This window comes from Aptenodytes patagonicus, chromosome 8 (genome assembly GCF_965638725.1).
Source record: "Aptenodytes patagonicus chromosome 8, bAptPat1.pri.cur, whole genome shotgun sequence".
In the NCBI taxonomy this organism is placed as follows: Eukaryota; Metazoa; Chordata; class Aves; order Sphenisciformes; family Spheniscidae; genus Aptenodytes; species Aptenodytes patagonicus.
The window spans coordinates 18,067,861-18,087,444 of record NC_134956.1 but is presented as its reverse complement, the minus strand read 5'-3'; the positions used below and the strand labels follow the sequence as shown (position 1 = coordinate 18,087,444).

At 46.0% G+C, this 19,584-nt stretch overlaps 1 protein-coding gene across 1 annotated transcript in view; it reads left to right on the top strand.

Annotated features, from left to right (window-relative positions):
• The window catches only part of LRIG1 (leucine rich repeats and immunoglobulin like domains 1), a 100,082-nt gene that overhangs the window by 71,636 nt on the left and 8,862 nt on the right, over positions 1-19,584 (top strand). The window contains 7 exon segments of the mRNA XM_076346606.1: positions 966-1,109; positions 5,039-5,119; positions 10,582-10,653; positions 11,963-12,034; positions 14,321-14,484; positions 16,330-16,650; positions 17,303-17,584. Of these exon segments, the coding sequence (XP_076202721.1) occupies positions 966-1,109; positions 5,039-5,119; positions 10,582-10,653; positions 11,963-12,034; positions 14,321-14,484; positions 16,330-16,650; positions 17,303-17,584 (1,136 nt within the window).

Sequence of the window (19,584 nt, the reverse complement as noted above, 5' to 3'; positions counted from 1 at the left end):
GGGAGAGAAAAAGAACTTTCTTCCTACCAGCTTCCAAACTGCAACAGGAGTAGCACTTTAAAAAAATCTCCAAAACCAGATATAATACAGGCAAGGGGAAGAGATGGATGGGAAACTAGGAAAAAACTAACCCTCCAGTATTAGTCACTTGCAAGTGGAGAAGATTTCAAGCAGACTGTACACTCCTTGACAAAGGGGAGCGGGAGGGAAGGCGGCTGGTTTACAACAAATACCTCCTTCCTGCGCGTGAAAGGAAGCATTCAATTGCCTTGTGGTGAAAAGCTTTTGGCTCTTGACTGGGGTGGAACAGGCTGTGAAGACACCCACACCCAGACGCCTGGGGCTTGCTGTGCACAAGTGCAGAACGATAAGACACCTCCCGAATACAGAAGTCTGGACCCTGCCAAGAGCGCGTGTGAACTTCAAAATCCATCTGTTTGACGTCACTCTTCACCTCGCAGGGCGTGGGGAAGGAGGGGACTGCTTTTTCCTGTAAGCTGCAGAGGGAGTCCAAATGGGAGTGAGGATTGAACACAACCAGGACTGATATCTGAGTGTTACCTATATATCTGGGGACCGAGGAAGGGTGGTGCTCCCAGGCCCTAACCTGGCCATACAGGCCGTGGAGAAAGAGTAGCTTCTTCCCGCCATAACTGGCAGCATGCATATTAGTTTATTGCTCTCATTCACTTCTGGAGGAGGCTCTCTCTGTTGCCTGTACAGAAGACTTCCCTATAACTGGGTACCAAATGCCTCCTGGTCCCTTGTGGTCATCCAGGCTGCCCCGTGGGTATCTTATGGGAATATTTGCAGACAGCAGTCTTATTTCCTAATCAAGCTGTTATGTATCCACCCAGTACACATTGCCTCTTGTAAGGGGGTTGTGGGAGGCAGGCACTGGTTGGCACAGAGGAGTTTGGAAAATACTGGTTGGATTGACAAGGGCTGCTGGTTTTTTTCCTCAGAATACTCTCTTACAACAACCTAACCAGGCTGGATGAGGGAAGCTTGGCAGACCTCGGGGGACTGCACGTACTACGACTGAGCCACAATTCCATCAATCATATTGCAGAAGGTGCCTTCAAGGGACTCAGAAACCTACGTGTCCTGTAAGTTGCCCCCAGCTTTTGTCAGCTAACACCTGTCTTCCCTCCACAGTTTGTGTTCTGTTGAACTGTTCTGCTTTGCTGTTGCTTTGGGTGCCTGTGCCCTCAGCGTCAAACTCCCTTACACGTTGCTCGGTTGTTTTCAGCAGCTGTTGTGTTTACCCCATTATTCAACTTCAGTGAACTTGTATTTTTTAATTAAAAGTAGTTAGGAGAATTGCAGTTGAACTGCTCAGTGTTGTAGGGTGCTTTCAGAGTAGAGAGCTCCAGAGTAAAATTATAGGAACATGGGACAGGATCCTGAATCTAGCCCAGCTGAGCAAAATTCCCTGAGGTTTCAGTCCTTCAACTAATAGCAGAATTTCTCTTGCCATCATATTGACTTTAATTGAAATTCTTAGAAAAGGACAGTTTCTGTTGGGTCATTCTGCACTCAGGAGGAGTAGGGAATGATTCCTTCCAGTGACAAAGCTGGAAATCTGAATATCTTCTTAAATGTGATATTGAGCATTTTTGTGTGCTGTTACTACTTTTTTTTTTTTAAATTGAATAATAAATATAAAATCCTGGGCTAAGGTGGTGTTGAGAAGAAAAAAACAATGGCAAAACAAAGACATTCAGAGATTGGGCTTGGCATCTGATTATACCAGAAGTGTAACAACACATGAAGCTTCACCCAGTCTTGGGTCCAACCATGGGAGCAGGAAGCTGCTACATGTGCCACGAGAGTAACCAGAAGTCTTTCTCTTTAATGCAGAATTGGGCTCACCTCGGTCATGAAGTGTTCTGTTGCTCTGATTTTTGTGGTAACCTCTGAACAACAAAAAAGTTGCCATGGTATCAAGAGAAAAATTTCACGTGCCCTAATACTGAAATGCAAAATGATCCATCCAGTGGTGGCTATGGCCATTTACCAGACTTTTGTTTTAAAGTCACTGACACAACATAATACCTGGAAATGTCACACTGGAAATGAGCTTGCCATCTAGAAGATAGCAACTTCTAGATTGTAGGGCTAATAGGACAGATCAATCTGACCTCCTCTGGGGTGCCAGCTATACAATTGCACCATTATACACTGTTAAGCCCAAGAGCTACGTTAGATTAAGGTACATCTGGGCTTGCCTTAGAAACATCAGAAGATGGAGAATCCAGTTCTTTTAATTGTCCATTCCTGCAGCTGTGTTGCCTCTGTCTCCCTTACTTGTACCTGCAGAGCTGCTGGCTGCTCTCCTCCTCTCTCCAGAGGCTGCGGGCTCAGCACCTTCATCTGGCATGCTACAAAGTTCTCACAGCCTGTGTTATAGCACTGTCCAAGCTCCCAGGCTGGTTGAGTTCAGCAGGCTGATTTAATTCTTCCTTCAAAAGAAAAAAAACACACTTTGATACTTTTATTCCTCTTCAGAAGCCCATTGTGGCCTGAGTAATTAAAAGGAAATGGGAACAGAAAGATCTGCCCTCTTTACAGTACTTTTTGCATCTTACTCTTTCTTTTATTGAAGTTCACAGTGAAGGAAGTGACTGGAAAGTGAGTTTGGGTTTTGTTTGCTTTTTCTCATTTTTTAAAACTTAAGCCAAAGTCTTTCAGCCACTGGGCATTCAGAAAGGGACCTCTCTGAGGCAGCTGTCAAGACCGGAACTAAAGGTTTCCAAAGAAAAATGGAGGGGAAGGGGAGCTGGTAGTTCTCTTTGCTCCGCAGTGAATGTGGAGCCTCTTTTATGTCTAGGGCCTAGGGGGGAGGAGGAGAGGGAGTGTATGAGTGAGCTCTAATTTAATAAAGAGAAAGGCCTATTGGGTCCTGCACCTGGTGAAAAAGACCCGAGCATGCTTTAATTATGGCCTGTTGTTGGGGAGCCTTTGGTGGGTGTGAAACTGCTGAAATGTGGAGCTATTCAAATAGAGGTCAGGCCCAGAGACCTCGGAGCACAATGATTAACAAGGCTGCAAGCATTCAAGCTCAGCCAGCCAGAAAGAATAGGAAATTGGCAACAGGGGCTGGGAGAGGAGTTTGAATACAAAGAGAGCTAGGCCAAAATACCCCACTCTTTTTTTCTCTCTCTCTATTTTCACTCATTTGTTATAAAGGGTTTTATTCCTCCTTTCTAACACTAAACCTTTGAGTTGCCTCTGGATGAACAAGCAATACCACTTTCTTTTCCTTTTTCAAGAAAACACAATGTGTAGCAGTCAATTAATAAAAGTGCGTGTCAGAGAGCTCCTACAGGCTGTTCCCACTTGTCTGTCTCTGCCATGGGAAAGGGCTTGCTGGTCCAAAGACCGGTAGCCCACAGTGGAACTGAAGAGGAGAAATGTCTGAGAAGGGATTTGCCCTTAAAAAACAAACAGAACAACGGGCATTAGCTTGGCAACCATAAGGGAAATGTAGAAACTTAGCTCCAGGAGGATATATTTGCTCCTGCCCCACTCAGATAGATAGTGCTGAAAATCTCAACACATCAAAGTGTCTCTCCTGGACTTGTCTCTTATGCCACCACAGCATTATGTGCGCCCACACCCTGCGGGGATGTTGAGTTTTTATCCATCCCTTTGGCACAGTCCTACCCACAGATCACCCTGACATCCACAATGATGCTGGCTAAGGGCAGGGTTCCCCAGGGACATGAGATTCAGGTCTCACGCTGAAGCCAGCTGAGAAACAGGAATTGTGGCTTTTGGCCATCTCCCTTCACATCTTCAGTTCACACACCAAAGCCGAGAAACAAGCAAAGACTGCAGCCAGCTTAGGTTCTGAGAGCAAAAGTCTCAGCCCTATCTCGGCTGAGGAGAACCATGCCAATATTGAAACTGTGGGATTTTTAAAATTTCTGTTCTCTTCTTTTGGGTTATTGTGTATTTGTGCTGCACAGCCCAGAAGCTACACTATGATGCCCGTGTCTGGAATGTTGCAAGGCGGCTTTGCTTTGGAAATATTTTTCTTTTTTTGTCTTTATATATTTAAACTGGAAATGTTCTGATAATAATCTTCAAAAGGTGCAAAAGGAGTACTTGAGGGTTCGGGGGGTTATCTGGATGGTTTAGTTTGCTTTGTTGTTGGTTTTTGCTAGGTTTTAAATCAGAGTGATGTAACAAAACCAACAAAGCCTATTTATTTTTTTCTTTCTTTTTACTTAATGTTAGAAATGATAAATCTGTCTGTGTTGCTGGGTATTCATTGCTAGCTGGAATTAAAGCTAGGAGGGAAGGATTTTTAAACAGACTGTTTAAACAGCTTTTGTGGATCTCTGTGTTTGTTCTGTGTGCTTGTTTTTCTTCAGACCTCTTTGACTCTTGTAATTGATGGTCAATTTGAAAGCCAAAAGAAGCTAACTCTGAAAAAGGAATTCTTACTCATTTTTTTTTTAAAAAGTGGTTATACAGAGAGTTAGGCTTGTGTAGTGATGCTAGTGCTTTCCTTTGAGCTTTCAAGTTCATTGCCAGAAAAAAATGTGGCTTCATAGAAAACACACCAAATCATCTTCCGAAGAGATAGCTATAAACAAATAACATGTATACATTGGAATAACCAAAGTTATCTTAATTCATGATGGTAGCACTTAAGGACAGCTGTTTCTTGCGGTTTAGTTTTGGGACTTTATTTTCTTTTGCCTTGTTTTGTTTGGATGCACAGAATTAGAAAAGGACCGAAACCAACCTGTTAAAAAGTAGCTATCTGCTACTGCTGCTGTCTCAGAAACAGAGGGTTTCAGCTAGGAAAAAGCCAGGGCTCTTCTTGGAATGCACCATTGCAGCATGGGTCAGTGCAGGAAAAGTGATTAGTGCTGTTTTGCTGCAGGACTCGTCTTTTTCTGATAAGTGTCAGGAGAAAATGGGAAGCTCTTCGTGTGGCATCTCAAACTTTCTTCCGTTTGTTTTTAACGATGAGCCTAGGACTAAGATGCTGATTATGAGCTCTCTTTTGTCCTCTCCTTAGGGAACTGGACCACAATGACATCTCAGGCACAATAGAAGATACCAACGGAGCCTTTACAGGCCTAGAAAACCTAAGCAAGCTGTGAGTATCCCTGGGTTTGAAGTTCTGCAAAGCAGTTGTGTAGTGTGCCTGTGTGGGGGTGGGTCTCTCCGATGTAGCCTTCCTCCCTTTGGAACAAGATAAAAATCAACAGAAAATCTGAGGTGTAGTAGTTTTGCAGGCTTACTGCAAGAGTGCAAATGTAGTTATCAAGCACTTGTGTTTCGAAGCAGATATGAGGTGATTATAGTCCTTTGAAAGTGATGAACAGACAGTGCCACATGCTGTAGTTCAGATACACAGGAGAGAGAAACCTGTTTTCATCTGTAAGATTCAGCACAACCGTTCTTTCCTTCCAAAAGCAAACAGCAACAAAAAAGACCCCTTGCAATCTTCAGCGAAGCACTGATTGATGCAGCAAATAACAATAAACAGAAGAGAAAAATCACCCCATTTCCTGTTACAACAGGGGATTGAAACAGGATTCGTTTCTGTGGGATACTCTGTCTGAGAGTGATCTTTTGGGCTTGCTTCCATGTGCAGCAACAATAAAAGGCACCATGGGGCATAGGCTCTTAAAGAGATAAAAAGAAACCTAAGGCAAGCATGCGCCTTGCAAATGTTTATAGCATGCTTGGCCTTCACAAGTATTTTTACATTGCTCTGTGCTTGTTCGTATTCCATTTGAAATCGGCTATATAAATCAGCCCTGTCAGAGAAGTCTCTGATGGCTTGTGACAAATCAAGAGTCTTTCTAATCATTACCTCTTGCCTTTGTTTAAGTTCTCAGCACCCCCTCATCACGCTGTCTCTGATGCTGAGATGGCACAGCCAGAGGTGCAGTAAAAGTACCTCGATGGATAGCAGATGGCTAGAATGAATCCTGGCAGGCGGTATATTGTCACAATCTCATTAGAGACTCCTGGGGGAGTGGGAAGAGCCGTGGCAGGATTCGTGGGGACGTAATGCTTAGATGGAGAAGAAAAATTTTGAAGTCACAGACGTAGAGGGCATTTGATCATTGTTGAGGGGAGTCACTGGATCCAAGAAGAGGGGAACCAAGTTGTAGCTGCAAGTAAAGTGAGGCAGGAGGCAGAGAAGGACTTAAGGACCAGGGGAGTCAGGCAGGGAGGTAGAAGAAGTGTGGGGGGGAGAGAGGCCAGTAGGAATCGCTGTGCACATGGAGTTGGGAAATCTTCCCGCAAGTTGCTAGAGAAAAGGCAGAGGTGGTGGGTGGGGGAGTCCTTGGCTGCTGTTGCTAAAGTTTTTGGTTTGTCTGAAGAAACCAGTGAAACCATGCGAGGAGCTGGAAGGGTAGTGTGAGCAGAGTCTTTGTCCAGAGGGATTTGCAGGCTGTAGGATTGTGAGTCTGTAGTGCTGCTTTGACAAGGGAGAGAAGGTGGAGGAAAGGAGCGGAGAGAGCGAGCTGTCCTGGTGGGACATCCACTGCAGGGCATACCTCCAACATGGCCACTGGCATGGGAGCAAAAGTGGCGGCCTCAGGTGATTGGGATATGTTAGAAATGCTGGGTGCAGATAACAGAAGAGAGGTGGAAAAGCCAGAGGAGACAGTATTGAGGGAAAGAGTTCAGCAAAAGGATTGACTCAGCAACTGGGAGAAATGAGCACTGATGAGTTGCGGGGGTTAGGCGGAGGCCAGGAGGTACAGCAAGGAGCGGGAGGAGAAAGGGAGGGAGCAGAGGCAGCCTGCGGGGTTGCGTGGGTTGTGTGTTTGGAGTTCTGGGCAGAGCAGCTATCACCCCTGTGAAATAGCCATGGCCTGATCTGATGTTCATCATCTGGCACAAGGAACTGCTTCGAAAGGTGTCCGGTTTTGTCTGCTGTTAGTAAAGGATGCAACAGGGGCTTGTGCAAGTCTAAAGAAGCCGGGTGTGCATCTTTTTTCATATCGTTGACCTCTGTCTTCCGTTGCACATGGGCTTGGGCCAGTTCTGGGTCTGGTTGAACGCAGGGAAGGACATGTGCCCGTGGTTTGTGGGGGGAATTGCAGCGAATTTCGTAGCCTGGAAGAGCATGCGGATCAGGTTGGACTTGGGTAGACAGGAGTGGTTTGATTACCTAACAGAGCGAACCTGCTGTTGGACAGACAGGTTGCTGGGATCGTTCATTGTCAGCCAGAGTGTAAGGCTAGAAGAACCCTTAGGATGAGATTATTTCGTTATATTTCTTGAGGCATTTTGGGGACACTTGTGAGTGGTCAGTTTTAAAGGCATCTGTTCAGGTCTATTTTAGCTCATCAGCACGTAAATCCCAAACTTGTAATTTCATCTAAGGCTGAAGTAAGTATCATTCTTGCTGGCAGGATTTTTTCGTAAATAAAATAAAATATCAGCCTTTACAGCAAACCATTTCACTGCGTGATTTAGGGCCTGTGTTTAAACCGTCAACCAGCTTTAAATGCATTAGCATACAAAAAATAAATGGGCACTTCAGAGGAGACCTTCCAATGAATTAATAATCACCTCAGCTCTGTGGAGGTTGCTTTAAAAGCTGTTCCCCTTTGATCTGGCACAGATTAGCCTCTGAAAGGATTTAGCACAGAGAGGGTTGTTCGCTAAAATGAAGGTGTTAAACTGAGAGGTGGGGAGGCCAGTCACTTTAGCCTTCTCTGAATTATATATGAAGCTCTCCAGGATGGAGAGCACAGGCCTAAATTAAAATGTTGCTTCAAGAAAGAGGGAGTCGAGAAGCACCGAAGCATAAAAAGCATCAGTGGAATCACTGGGGAACAACGAGTTTCCTAATTATTCAAGCTGCTAAACGTAACCGGTTTTTTGATGGCTCACTCAGTGACTGAGATCTTCCTGCAGGTGCAAAACTGGCTGGAGGAGAAAATGCTGTTTTCTAATGAATTGCGTGCCTAGCGTGTAATTACGCTTATGCAATCACCGGCAGAGCATGCTTGCGCCTAGCTCTGCCGACAGTGGAGGAGCGTTTCTGGACTGCAGCAGGCAGGCTAATTGTGGAGCTGCATACCGCCGCGTTTGCATTCCAGCGTGCCAGAGCCCTTTGAAGGGGGCCGCTGGGTTCAAACCATTTCGGAATTGGAGAAGTGGTTAGTTGAGATTTGAAAGGCGTAATGATTTTAATGAGTTTGCTGGGGCATGGCGTTATTACCAGTGTGTTTTGTATTTCTCATGTATATAGCCATAAAATTGTATGCACCTATACAAGTGATGTATACATTGTGTATTCACATCCCCAGACATACTGCTTATCTCTGCACCGATAAGTAAATGGATATAATCAGTATCTCCAATTTTCAAAGTCCAAGATCCACTGTAAATAGAAACCTCCAGTTATCAAACCCAAGCTCAGCATAACACCCTCATTTAGGAATATGGCTCCAGAAATTAGTGTGTATGGATGCAGCCATATGACCAGAGTTTGCATATAGTAAATTATTCACTATATTAATCATTCCAGTGGATTTTTTTAATGCCTTCATTAATACAACATCCCTTTTACCAAATGATGGTACACATGATTGCACGCATCCTTTGGTGCTTGGGGTATTTCACCTAAAGCAAAAAGCCACACACTCTCATGCAATAAATAGGACTTCTGATACCCTGGTTTTGGTGCTGTAGCAAGGAGCTCAGTGAAGCTCACTGTAGATATTTAGAACGATACTGTCGGTAAAGCAGGTTGCAGCTATCTGGAGCCTTTAATCAGCCACCAGCATGCCTGCAATAGCTGTCTTTATTCTTGCCTTAAATCAAATAATTAACGAAGGGACGCAGCTCTGAAAATTCAGCTGTGGTTTTGTACCAAGTTAACTCTGCCCATAAGAAAGGGCTTTGAGTGTGTGTCTCACTATGGAGGCTGGGAGGTGGCTTTGCCTGAAACTGAAGCTTTTGGTTGTGTTTTGCTCTGGAATGGTAATATTTGTGATTCTGGGGCCACAGACCTTTTGTATGGAGCTGGAGTAACCGGCCTTTCCTGTCTACTCAACAATTAGAGTGGTGGCTCATCTGGCAATACCACTGTCAGGGTGATTGATTTTGTGAGGACCTACTTGGGGTCATAGTATTGTCCAGTGGCAGGCATCCAAATTCCCTCCAAAGACAACAGGCTGCAAGGACAGATTGTGATACAGTCTCAGTCCTCCCTGTTGTAACAGTCAGCGTGATGAGCCCCATTTTTGCTTTCTACCTGGTGTGGCATCCACTGCTTTCATCCACACAGAAACTGGGCTTTCTGGGTGCCGGTGTCGAGACACCAAATTATCCTGACATTTGAAGGGTACTTTGTGGAAAGCCCTAACAAGCTTCTGCAAATGTATTTGCTCATATAATGGCCGCACATGCTCCATCTTCTACCCCGGCCTCCTTTCCCCAGCCAGTAGCAAGCAGTAGGACCATCATAGTTGTAGGGCCTTTTTAGGGTGCAAATACAGGTTACACCCTATATTGAAGGGAAAATCTTGAAGGAAATGCAATCAAATGCAGCACTGCATGTGCCAGTTTTTTACCTTAGGTGTTAGTGATGACTTGCATTGGACACCATGTGAAGCAGGCAGTGATAAAAGATGCACCTGGAAGATAAACCTTAGAGAGAACCTGGGGAAAGAAGTCATTTCCTAATTAATGACATTGGTTGATGTTTTATTAAAACAGTTGAGGAGACTATCCATTTTGCATGAACCCTGCCCCTGACCAATCACCACTGGTCAATATTTATAGAGAACTGTTACTTTGCAGATAGCAACTGGGCTGTGATCGCTCCAGCTGGCTGTCGCCTGCTGGTAGTCCCCCTCTTGCTGCTGCGTAGCACTGTCTGCTGATTCAGAGGAATGCTCTCTGGTCACAGATGCAAGCAAGCACGCTCCTCAGTTCTATACATTACCTTTTCTCTTCTTCCTTTTGCCCCTCGAAATTACCCCTCAGCTGTTATTTATTGCATTATATTACTTTGCTCTTGTATTTATCATAAGCCAAGGAAGGAAGTCAGCAGTCACTTCAGTTAGCTGCTGTATAAATGTGCAGCCAAGAGACAGCCCTCAGCTCTTGTGTGTGGATGTCCATTCAGGCCAAGCAGCGATGAATAAATTACCACTCTCTTACTATCTGGGAAGAAGTCAGAAATGAAGTGTGTTGCAGGGAGAGACCAAAATCTTGTTAAACTGTCATTGCACTTAATCCTGTCCACAGCCAGCCTGCAAAGAATAGAGGGGACCTTCTGTTACTCAGCAAGCTGGTTTCCAAGCACTGGAGCAAACCTGCCTTTTTACGTGATATGGCACATTCCCTTTTGTGCTGTCATCACTATTAAATTCGAATACAGATAAAAGGTTTCAATTTCAGGAGCGGGAAAGCGAGTGTAGTTCAGCTCCCTTAATCTCCATGCAGTTCAGATTTCCCGGGACTTACACTGAGTGCGTATATCAGATAAAGCCACACTAATTGTGTTCCTTCTTTTTCTGCCCCCCTCTCCCCGTTTTTTTTTCTGTTTATCTGGCACTGGATGTTTGGAAACTGCAGAACTCTGTTTGGAAACAAGATCAAGTCGGTGGCCAAGAAAGCGTTCTCAGGGTTGGAGGCCCTGGAGCACCTGTGAGTAACCCACCATGCCTCAGAGTTTGGGAAGGGGGGTCTGCCAAAAGTAGCTGCTTGAGAGATCTGCTAGCAATTTAATAGCGTCTTTGTAAACCGAGAAGCCAGTCCATTTGTGGGGGCCACCTGCTTCCTTCTCATTATAAGTCTGCCTCAACTTTGGCCTTTTTTTGTGCCAGGAACAAAGTTATAGAACATATGGCAAATCTGCATGCTCTTAATTTTTTGATTTGTTCTTGGATAAATATTGCTTTGACTTGCACATTGCTGCTTTGCAGGCTGTTAGCAATGAAAATACGCTATTTCAGATGTAGCCCTCTCCTCCTCCCTTGCCCCAGCTTCCTCCTAAATCTAGGCTCTGGCAGTGACACATGTTGCAAATGACTGCTTACGATGCAGGCACCGAACATCCCCATTCAGCGCAACTGCCTTAGAGCAATCTGCAAGAAGTAAATTTTGGCTGCTGCTATGTAATTTTTTTTCTGTGTCCCAAGGCTGATGACTCCAGCAGTGATTCATGAATAACTTCCTGTCTGAATTAAGACAAGTTAAAGTATATTTGATTTTGCTCTAGATGTTTTATTGGCTGTTGATTGTATGAAATGTTATGACCATTGAGAGCATACTGAAGGGTTAGGGCTGCCTGACTGTGGGGGTATGTTCCCAGATAAAGTTTCCCTTATTAATGCTCTACTGAGATTTTCCTCTGCAAGCGGTGCTTGTCTGTCCTACACTTCACTTAGTAAAGCTTAAGCCCTAAATCTGACACTATGCTTTTTCAGAAGACAAGTGATTTTTTTAATTAGCAATAGTTGTGAGGGACGCTTTTAAGAATACCTTCTTTTGGAAACATTGCAATGTTTTTCGAACACAATAGTATCCTCTCAAAGTCACTTTCAAATAACTTCTCAGATGCCATTTAGTGCAAGTATTTGCTTTCTTCATGTTTGCTGAAGGTCTAGCCTGGGATACGACATTCCTGGCTATCTTTGGTTATCGAGGGGGCTGAGGAATTTCTGAGCTATGGATGATGGAGGTAGCTGAGACTGAGAAAGTGTAGTGAGAAGATGGGGTGTGGAATGACTTAGTGATTTATTCCCGTTATTTTTGTCAGTTGACTATTGTTTGGCGATCTTATTCAATATTAAAGTGTTTTGTGGAAAACCATTTCTATGAGCTGCAAGTGCATATGGCCTTAACAAGGAGCTACCAAATCACCTGCTACTGGAGTCATTGCTTACACATGGAGAGACTTTGTCACAGCCATAGCATCCCTTTTGTTCACATTGCCTTTGGTTGTGTTCTGCAGGAACCTTGGGGATAATGCCATCCGCTCAATTCAAGCAGATGCTTTTGCTAAGATGAAGAGCCTGCGGCAGCTGTAAGTAATTGGGCTGTACCACCATTAAGGAGACAGGGATCCGTCTTGCCCTGGACGTGAGAAGTAGCACGTTGTTTCCAATGGGGTGTTATCCACATTACCACCCACTTATTTCCTCCTCCCCTCTGTCCTCCTCTGCGGGGTATTTTTACACATGAGTAGATGTCACAGGAACATCTTGCATTTAATAGTGAGTGAAATTAGATCATCGGAACAGGTTCTTCCAGCAGGTTTGCATCTCTGCAATTATTCATCTCCGCTCAGGAAGTCCAGCCCTGGTCCTGTTAGCCATCTCTCCTTCTCGCGCTGCCGCTGATTTAATTCCAAGTGGCCCATCTGCTCCTGCTGTACCTATGTTTAGGGTTCACATACAGTACTGACATTTCAGTGATAAGCACCATTTGAACTGGATCCACTTGTCATCCAGCCTTCTGGTGTAAAAATAAGGATGTTTTATCAGAGCTGCTGCTTGTGCTCCAGGCTGGGGCTCTGCACTGTTATCAGACACTGTTTCCAGTCTTGCCTGGTTTCCTTTTCTCTTCTTCTCCATAAATATTTAATCCACTGTCAGCGCATTGCTACGCTCTGGAGTAGTGCAATGTCTGTGGAACAAGAAATCACTTATTTGGTATTTGGGTGGGTTCAGATTCTTCTTCCTGATGTTGGAAATGGGAATCGGATGGTCGCTGTTAGCAATGGCTTTTAACACCAGTGACTGGGGAATGAATAAGATAAATGTTGCATGTCCGTTGTTTGTTTAACCACCTTTATGTTTTGCACTGGCTCTGGAAACAAAATTGAGGCAAAAGATTGATCTTCTTGGAGAAGGGCTTGTGGGATCCCAGATATTGTGAAGGAACCTTTATACCATGGAGAAGGTGGCTTTCAGATAGGGGACATGTACATGCAGAATGCATTGTACTGAAGCCGTAAATACTAAGGGTCTCTCTGGCCTGTCCCGGCTACCCAGCAGTGTTTATGCCATCACGTGTATTAGGGGCTACACATCTTTCTAGGACAGCAAAGTTGGACAACTTTGGAAAATCAGATCCCTATGTTCCCTCATTCCCTCCCTCTCCAGTCCATTTCTTTCTTTTCCCCTTTCCTGGCTAGTTTCAGGCTTCAGGATTTCCTGAGGTTATTGGGTAGAAAAATGGGAGGAGATTCACATCTTCTTACAACACAGTGCTGGAGCTGGGATTCTGCTGTGCTCTTGATATCCTGCTCTTGCACAACTTGCAGTATTGCAGGACAGGACTTCTCTGTCCGGGGCCATTTTCCCAGTCTCTGAGGCATCCTCACATTTGATTTGAGGGATCAGACTGGGTTTCCCTAGGATGTTGGACCAAACTAGACCAAAGTCTGAATTCCCTGTTGGTGTAAACTTGCAGTTCTTCACTGGCCTCAGAGCTATGCTGAGCCACAATTTGGCCGAGAATATTTAAAAAAAAAAAATAATAATCCCGAGGCTCCCCTTTTATTTGCTCCTTTTTCACAGCTCTTTTCTTAACAGAAGGTGCTAAGTTACTATTAGGATGCTGAGAAATGTTTTGGTGTTTTGCTTTCTGAAATAGTTACTGTTTGTATTGGGTTTACACAAATGCATCTGGTCATTTCTCTTCCACTGCTTCTGTTAATCAGTAAACACAACATCAGCTACACCTCTTATCCCTGGTGATACTGGTGTGCGAACAGGTACCTTACAGAATGCAGGCAGGGACCTCTCCACTTATTCCTCGGGTGTTGGCCACTGAGGGAACTAAAGGTCTTACAGCGGGAACTTGGCATCCTCTCGCTGTTCAGTAATTAAGTCCTGAATTCAGTCCCCACCAAAGATGCTCAAACCAGAGAGGCAGAGAAGGAGCATGCGTGGTAATTAGAGATGAGAAACGGGAGCAGGATGGGCTGTACTGTTGACTTGTGCCTCTGCTGCCTGTCTCCTTTGTAGATGATCTGCCTCGGTTTCTCTCACTTAAGCCAGGGTTGGCATTGCGCATCTGTTCCTGGCGATCACTCTGGAAGTTGGTGAATAAATACAAGGCGCTAGGGAGTGTCACTGGAGTACAGGAGTGGGTTGCTCTGTGTGGAGATGAAATGCCGTTTAAATGTGTTATGCATTTAACATCATTAGTGCCTCGAGGACAACCCTCCAGTCTTTTTTTTTTTCCTTCCACCCATGCTGGGGAGAAGGGAGAAATGTGTCTAACATGAAAGGGCTGTGAGATTTCCAGCCTTCTCTCCTTGCGGGACTCACAGCAGGCTCATGTTGGTTTTGTTTCCCTGCAGCCACATAAACAGCGACAGCTTCCTCTGTGATTGCCAGCTGAAATGGTTGCCCCAGTGGTTAGTTGAGAAAGAGCTGCAGTCCTCTGTGGTGGCCACCTGCGCCCATCCTGAGTCACTAAAAAGCAAGAGCATTTTTGCCATCGTGCCAGAAAGTTTTGTGTGTGGTAAGTCTTGCCTGTGTGTTTTGAGGTTGTATGAAGGGTAGGACTCACTTGGGAAACATTTTCTTTGACTACTAACATGTTATTACGAGAGGGTTTCTGTTTTGTTTTGTTATTCAATGAGATCAAAGGAAGCCCAAGCCTGCATTTAAAAATTTGTCATTGGCTACAATTTATTTCCCACCAAAACCACACAGCGCATTGCTTGCATCTAGTGTATTCCTTACAGGGCTCCCTAAGTATTAAATCAAAAGGGACTAATGCTTGTTCCAGTTCCAAACGGGGCTGCACAGAGACTTCCCCGGTCCTCTCGGTTTGATGCTATCAAGACTGCGGCTATATTTTTTTTCATTCTGCAGCATTCTGAGCTTCTTCTGTGGCTTTGTGTTCTTCTCTTATCTTTTCTCCCTCTTGGAAATAACAAAGGGTTAAAAAAAGCAGAGGAGAATCTCTCCATCACAGCTCCTTTTTTTGGGCCAGTAAGGCATTACACATGAACCAACCGATGGCTAACAGTTGCATTGTAATCTTTTTTTTTTTTCTCCTATGGTTGTTTTTTCTTCTAAACGGCACCTACTGCTGTTCTCCCACCCACTGTAGTTGACTCTGCACCTGAGCTGTGGTTGCAAAGCAGCTTTACTTAATACCCAGCACACACAAACATCTACCTCTCTCGTAAAGAAATGAAATGTAAATGATCAGAAGATGCCAAAGTGATGCTGCTCATGTATCCAGCTTTTGGGCAAAATAAAGGCCTGTTTTGGTGAGCCAAACCCTGTGCTGTGGAGCCAACCAGTGTGGATCCTGGGTGGAGCTGCACATGGCTGTTTGATGAAGGAAAAATGAGCTTTTGAAAACACTGTTTAACTAAGTTGAATGCATGACTTGCGTTGAACACGGAGCAAAAGCTTTGTTCCAGCTGCTGTCCCATGTCCCTGTTGATCCTGGAGTGGCAGGGCTCTGCCTAGGTGGCCTCTTGTCTGAGTGGGTCTGGGAGGCTTGCTGTGTTCATCTGGAAGAAGAGATCATGAAGGCTCCATCCCCACAGCAACATCACAAAGCGAAGACAGCTTTGCTTCGCTGGTGCCTGCCAAGTCCTCCAGGCACTAGTACTCCTGGTTCCAGAGGCCTGGCTGTTTAATTAAACCTTAGTCAAATATTAAATTACACCATTTGTAGAAATCTAATAAATGAGTCTGCTTGGAACCTTGCTAAAACCAACAATCTTCAGGGCAGAGAGAGAGTGTGCAAAGCTTTCCGCCCCAGACAGGTGACAGGCAAATACAGCTGCTTCTGCTTTGACAGTGTGTGCTGCAGTCACCTTGCTCGTGAGCTTTTATCCCTAGAGGTGGCATTTGCAGCCCTTTAAGTGTCCTCCTGCTCTCCCCTCCTGCTTCACGCTAATGCAGGCTTGGAGGTGAAGTTTTAAGTCCAGTATTGCTCTTCATGCATGGGTTGTACAAGGAAGGATATTTTCTTTAGACCATAGTATCTTTCTGAGGTTCAGCTACATTGGTGAAGAGAGCTAGGCATCTTGTAGGTGTTTGAGGTCACTAAGTGACCATCTCAGTCTACTGATTACAAAAGGCACCAGAGGAACAAGAGTCCTAGCTTAGACCAGCCACTCAGTGAAGTTGTGCATGGCACATCTGCACTGTAGAGCCAGTCTCGATGGTGGAGTGCTCTGCAAGAGCAAGCTGCTTTCCTGGTGTAGACAACAGTGGATGTAAAAGCAGATGTGCAATAATGTCTTTCATTTATGCACTGCTCGTTTCTCGTTGCATCTCTTTGCTCGCTTCAGTCTTTCCTCATAGTCCAGAACTACCTATGCCTGCTGTTTTCTCTTAGATGATTTCCCCAAGCCACAGATCATTATCCAGCCCGAGACAACAGTGGCTGTCCTTGGGAAAGACATCCGTTTCACTTGCTCAGCCGCCAGCAGTAGCAGCTCCCCCATGATGTTTGCATGGAAGAAAGACAACGAGATGCTGTACAATGCTGAGATCGAGAACTTTGCCCATGTGCGGGCAAAGGATGGCGAGGTGATGGAGTACACCACCATTCTGCACCTCCGGCATGTCACCTTCGCCCACGAAGGGCGTTACCAGTGTATCATCACCAACCACTTTGGCTCTACCTACTCCCACAAGGCCCGACTCACTGTTAATGGTGAGTAGAAAGCTGCTTTCTCATTCCTTTCCTCAGCCTGAGGTGGTACAATTCTCTGGGACCCTCTTTTTGGCAGGCAGTTACTCCTGAGGGTCCATTCCTGATGGTGAGGAGCTCCTGACCTCTTCACACCAGCTGCTTGCATCTCAGTGGATGCTGAGAAATGCCATGTGAGGAGCATATGCCAGGCTTGTGATGGCTGCCATCCAGCCAAGCACTTCACATTCTTAACGGCTTTAGCCGCCTCTCTTTGGCTGTTCCAGTAAAGTCTTTGCCCAATGAAATGGGCAAATGAAAATGAAAATACAAAAGAATACAAAGAAGAGGGACTATAGTGATTGAAAGTTCTCTGTAGGAGAGATAATGGGGTTTGTTTCCAGGTTAATCACAGAAGAAAACTAGCTTTGATCCCAGCTCTAATGATCCCGAGTGGGGGGTCTTGGACACTGCAGGCAGGTATGTGCTGTAGAAACACAGGGTTAGTCCCCAGCAGTTTAGATATATCCTGCAAAAGCAACTTGCCATCCTCTTGCCTATGGGTAATTATCATACCCATCTCCTGCCTAGGAAGGAAAACAGTTAGAACTGCCTGGAAGATGGTGTTTTCCCCATGGAATTGCTCATCCCTTTTTTTCTTGTTTTTCTTTATCAGTGTTGCCCTCGTTTATCAAAACTCCCCACGACATCACCAGCCGGACAGGGACAACGGCACGGCTGGAGTGTGCAGCTGAAGGACACCCCACCCCACAAATCGCCTGGCAGAAAGACGGGGGCACGGACTTCCCTGCGGCCCGAGAACGCCGCATGCACGTCATGCCTGACGACGATGTCTTCTTCATTACGGATGTGAAGATAGAAGACATGGGTGTCTACAGCTGCACGGCACAGAACTCTGCAGGGTCTGTGCTTGCAAATGCCACCCTGACTGTACTGGGTAAGATGCGTTAGTGCCCCATGTCTTAGTGGTCTAGAAGTGGGAACTGGAAGGGATTGCTGTTCAAGCTCTTCAGAAATTGCAGGTACAGAAAAGGGACAAAGAGGCAGTGCTCTGCATTAGTCTTGTTTCATTTTTTTACACTGTAGTTAACTAAGGAAAAATACCCTGCTAATTAAAAGAAGGAGCCGTGAGTCGCATTTCCTCTTGTGCCAAGGAAGCCCCTCCAACTGCCCTGTTTGCTGCCTGGGAAAATTAGAATCATAGAATCATTAAGGTTGGAAAGAACCTCTAAGATCATCGAGTCCAACCGTCAACGCAACACCACCATGCTCACTAAACCATGTCCCTAAGCGCCGCATCTACTCGTCTTTTAAATACCTCTAGGGATGGTGACTCAACCACTTCCCTGGGCAGCCTGTTCCAATGTTTAACCACTCTTTCAGTAAAGAAATTTTTCCTCACGTCCAATCTAAACCTCCCCTGGCGCAACTTGAGGCCATTTCCTCTTGTCTTATCACGAGTTACCTGGGAGAAGAGACCGACCCCCACCTCGCTACAACCTCCTTTCAGGTAGTTGTAGAGAGCGATGAGGTCTCCCCTCAGCCTCCTTTTCTCCAGACTAAACAACCCCAGTTCCCTCAGCCGCTCCTCATAAGACTTGTTCTCCAGACCCTTCACCAGCTTCGTTGCCCTTCTCTGGACACTCTCTAACACCTCGGTGTCCTTCTTGTAGTGAGGGGCCCAAAACTGAACACAGTATTGGAGGTGCGGCCTCACCAGTGCTGAGTACAGGGGCACGATCACTTCCCTACTCCTGCTGGCCACACTATTTCTGATACAGGCCAGGATGCCATTGGCCGCCTTGGCCGCCTGGGCACACTGCCGGCTCATGTTCAGCCGGCTGTTGACCAACACCCCCAGGTCCTTTTCCTCTGGGCAGCTTTCCAGCCACTCTTCCCCAAGCCTGTAGCACTGCATGGGGTTGGTGTGGCCGAAGTGCAGGACCCGGCACTTGGCCTTGTTGAACCTCATACAGTTGGCCTGGGCCCATCCATCCAGCCTGTCCAGGTCCCTCTGCAGAGCCTTCCTACCCTCGAGCAGATCAACACTCCCGCCCAACTTGGTGTCGTCTGCAAACTTACTGAGGGTGCACTTCATCCCCTTGTCCAGATCACTGATAAAGATATTGAACAAGACCGGCCCCAAAACTGAGCCCTGGGGAACACCGCTCGTGACCGGCCGCCAACTGGGTTGAACTCCATTCACCACAACTCTCTGGGCCCAGCCGTCCAGCCAGTTTTTGACCCAGCGCAGAGTCCACCTGTCTAAGCCGTGAGCCGCCAGCTTCTCGAGGAGAATGCTGTGGGAGACGGTGTCAAAGGCCTTACTGAAGTCCAGGTAGACCACATCCACAGCCTTTCCCTCATCCACTAGGCGGGTCACCTTGTCATAGAAGGAGATCAGGTTGGTCAAACAGGACCTGCCTTTCATGAATCTGTGCTGTCCGGGCCTGATCCCCTGCTTGTCCTGCACATGCCTTGTGAGTGCTCTCAAGATGATCTGCTCCATAACCTTCCCCGGCACCGAGGTCAGGCTGACAGGCCTGTAGTTCCCCGGATCCTTCTTCCAGCCCTTCTTGTAGATGGGCGTCACATTGGCAAGCCTCCAGTTGTCCGGGACCTCCCCCGTTAACCAGGACTGCTGATAAATGATGGAGAGTGATTTGGCGAGCTCCTCTGCCAGCTCCCTCAGCACTCTCGGGTGGATTCCATCTGGCCCCATAGACTTGTGAGCATCCAGGTGGCGTAGCAGGTCATTGACTGCTTCCTCTTGGATTATGGGGGGTTCATCCTGCTTGCCATCCCTGTCTTCCAGCTCAGGGGGCTGAGTACCCTGAGGATAACTGGTCTGCCTGTTAAAGACTGAGGCAAAGAAGGCATTAAATACCTCAGCCTTTTCCTCATCCTCGGTGACAGTGTTCCCCCCCACATCCAATA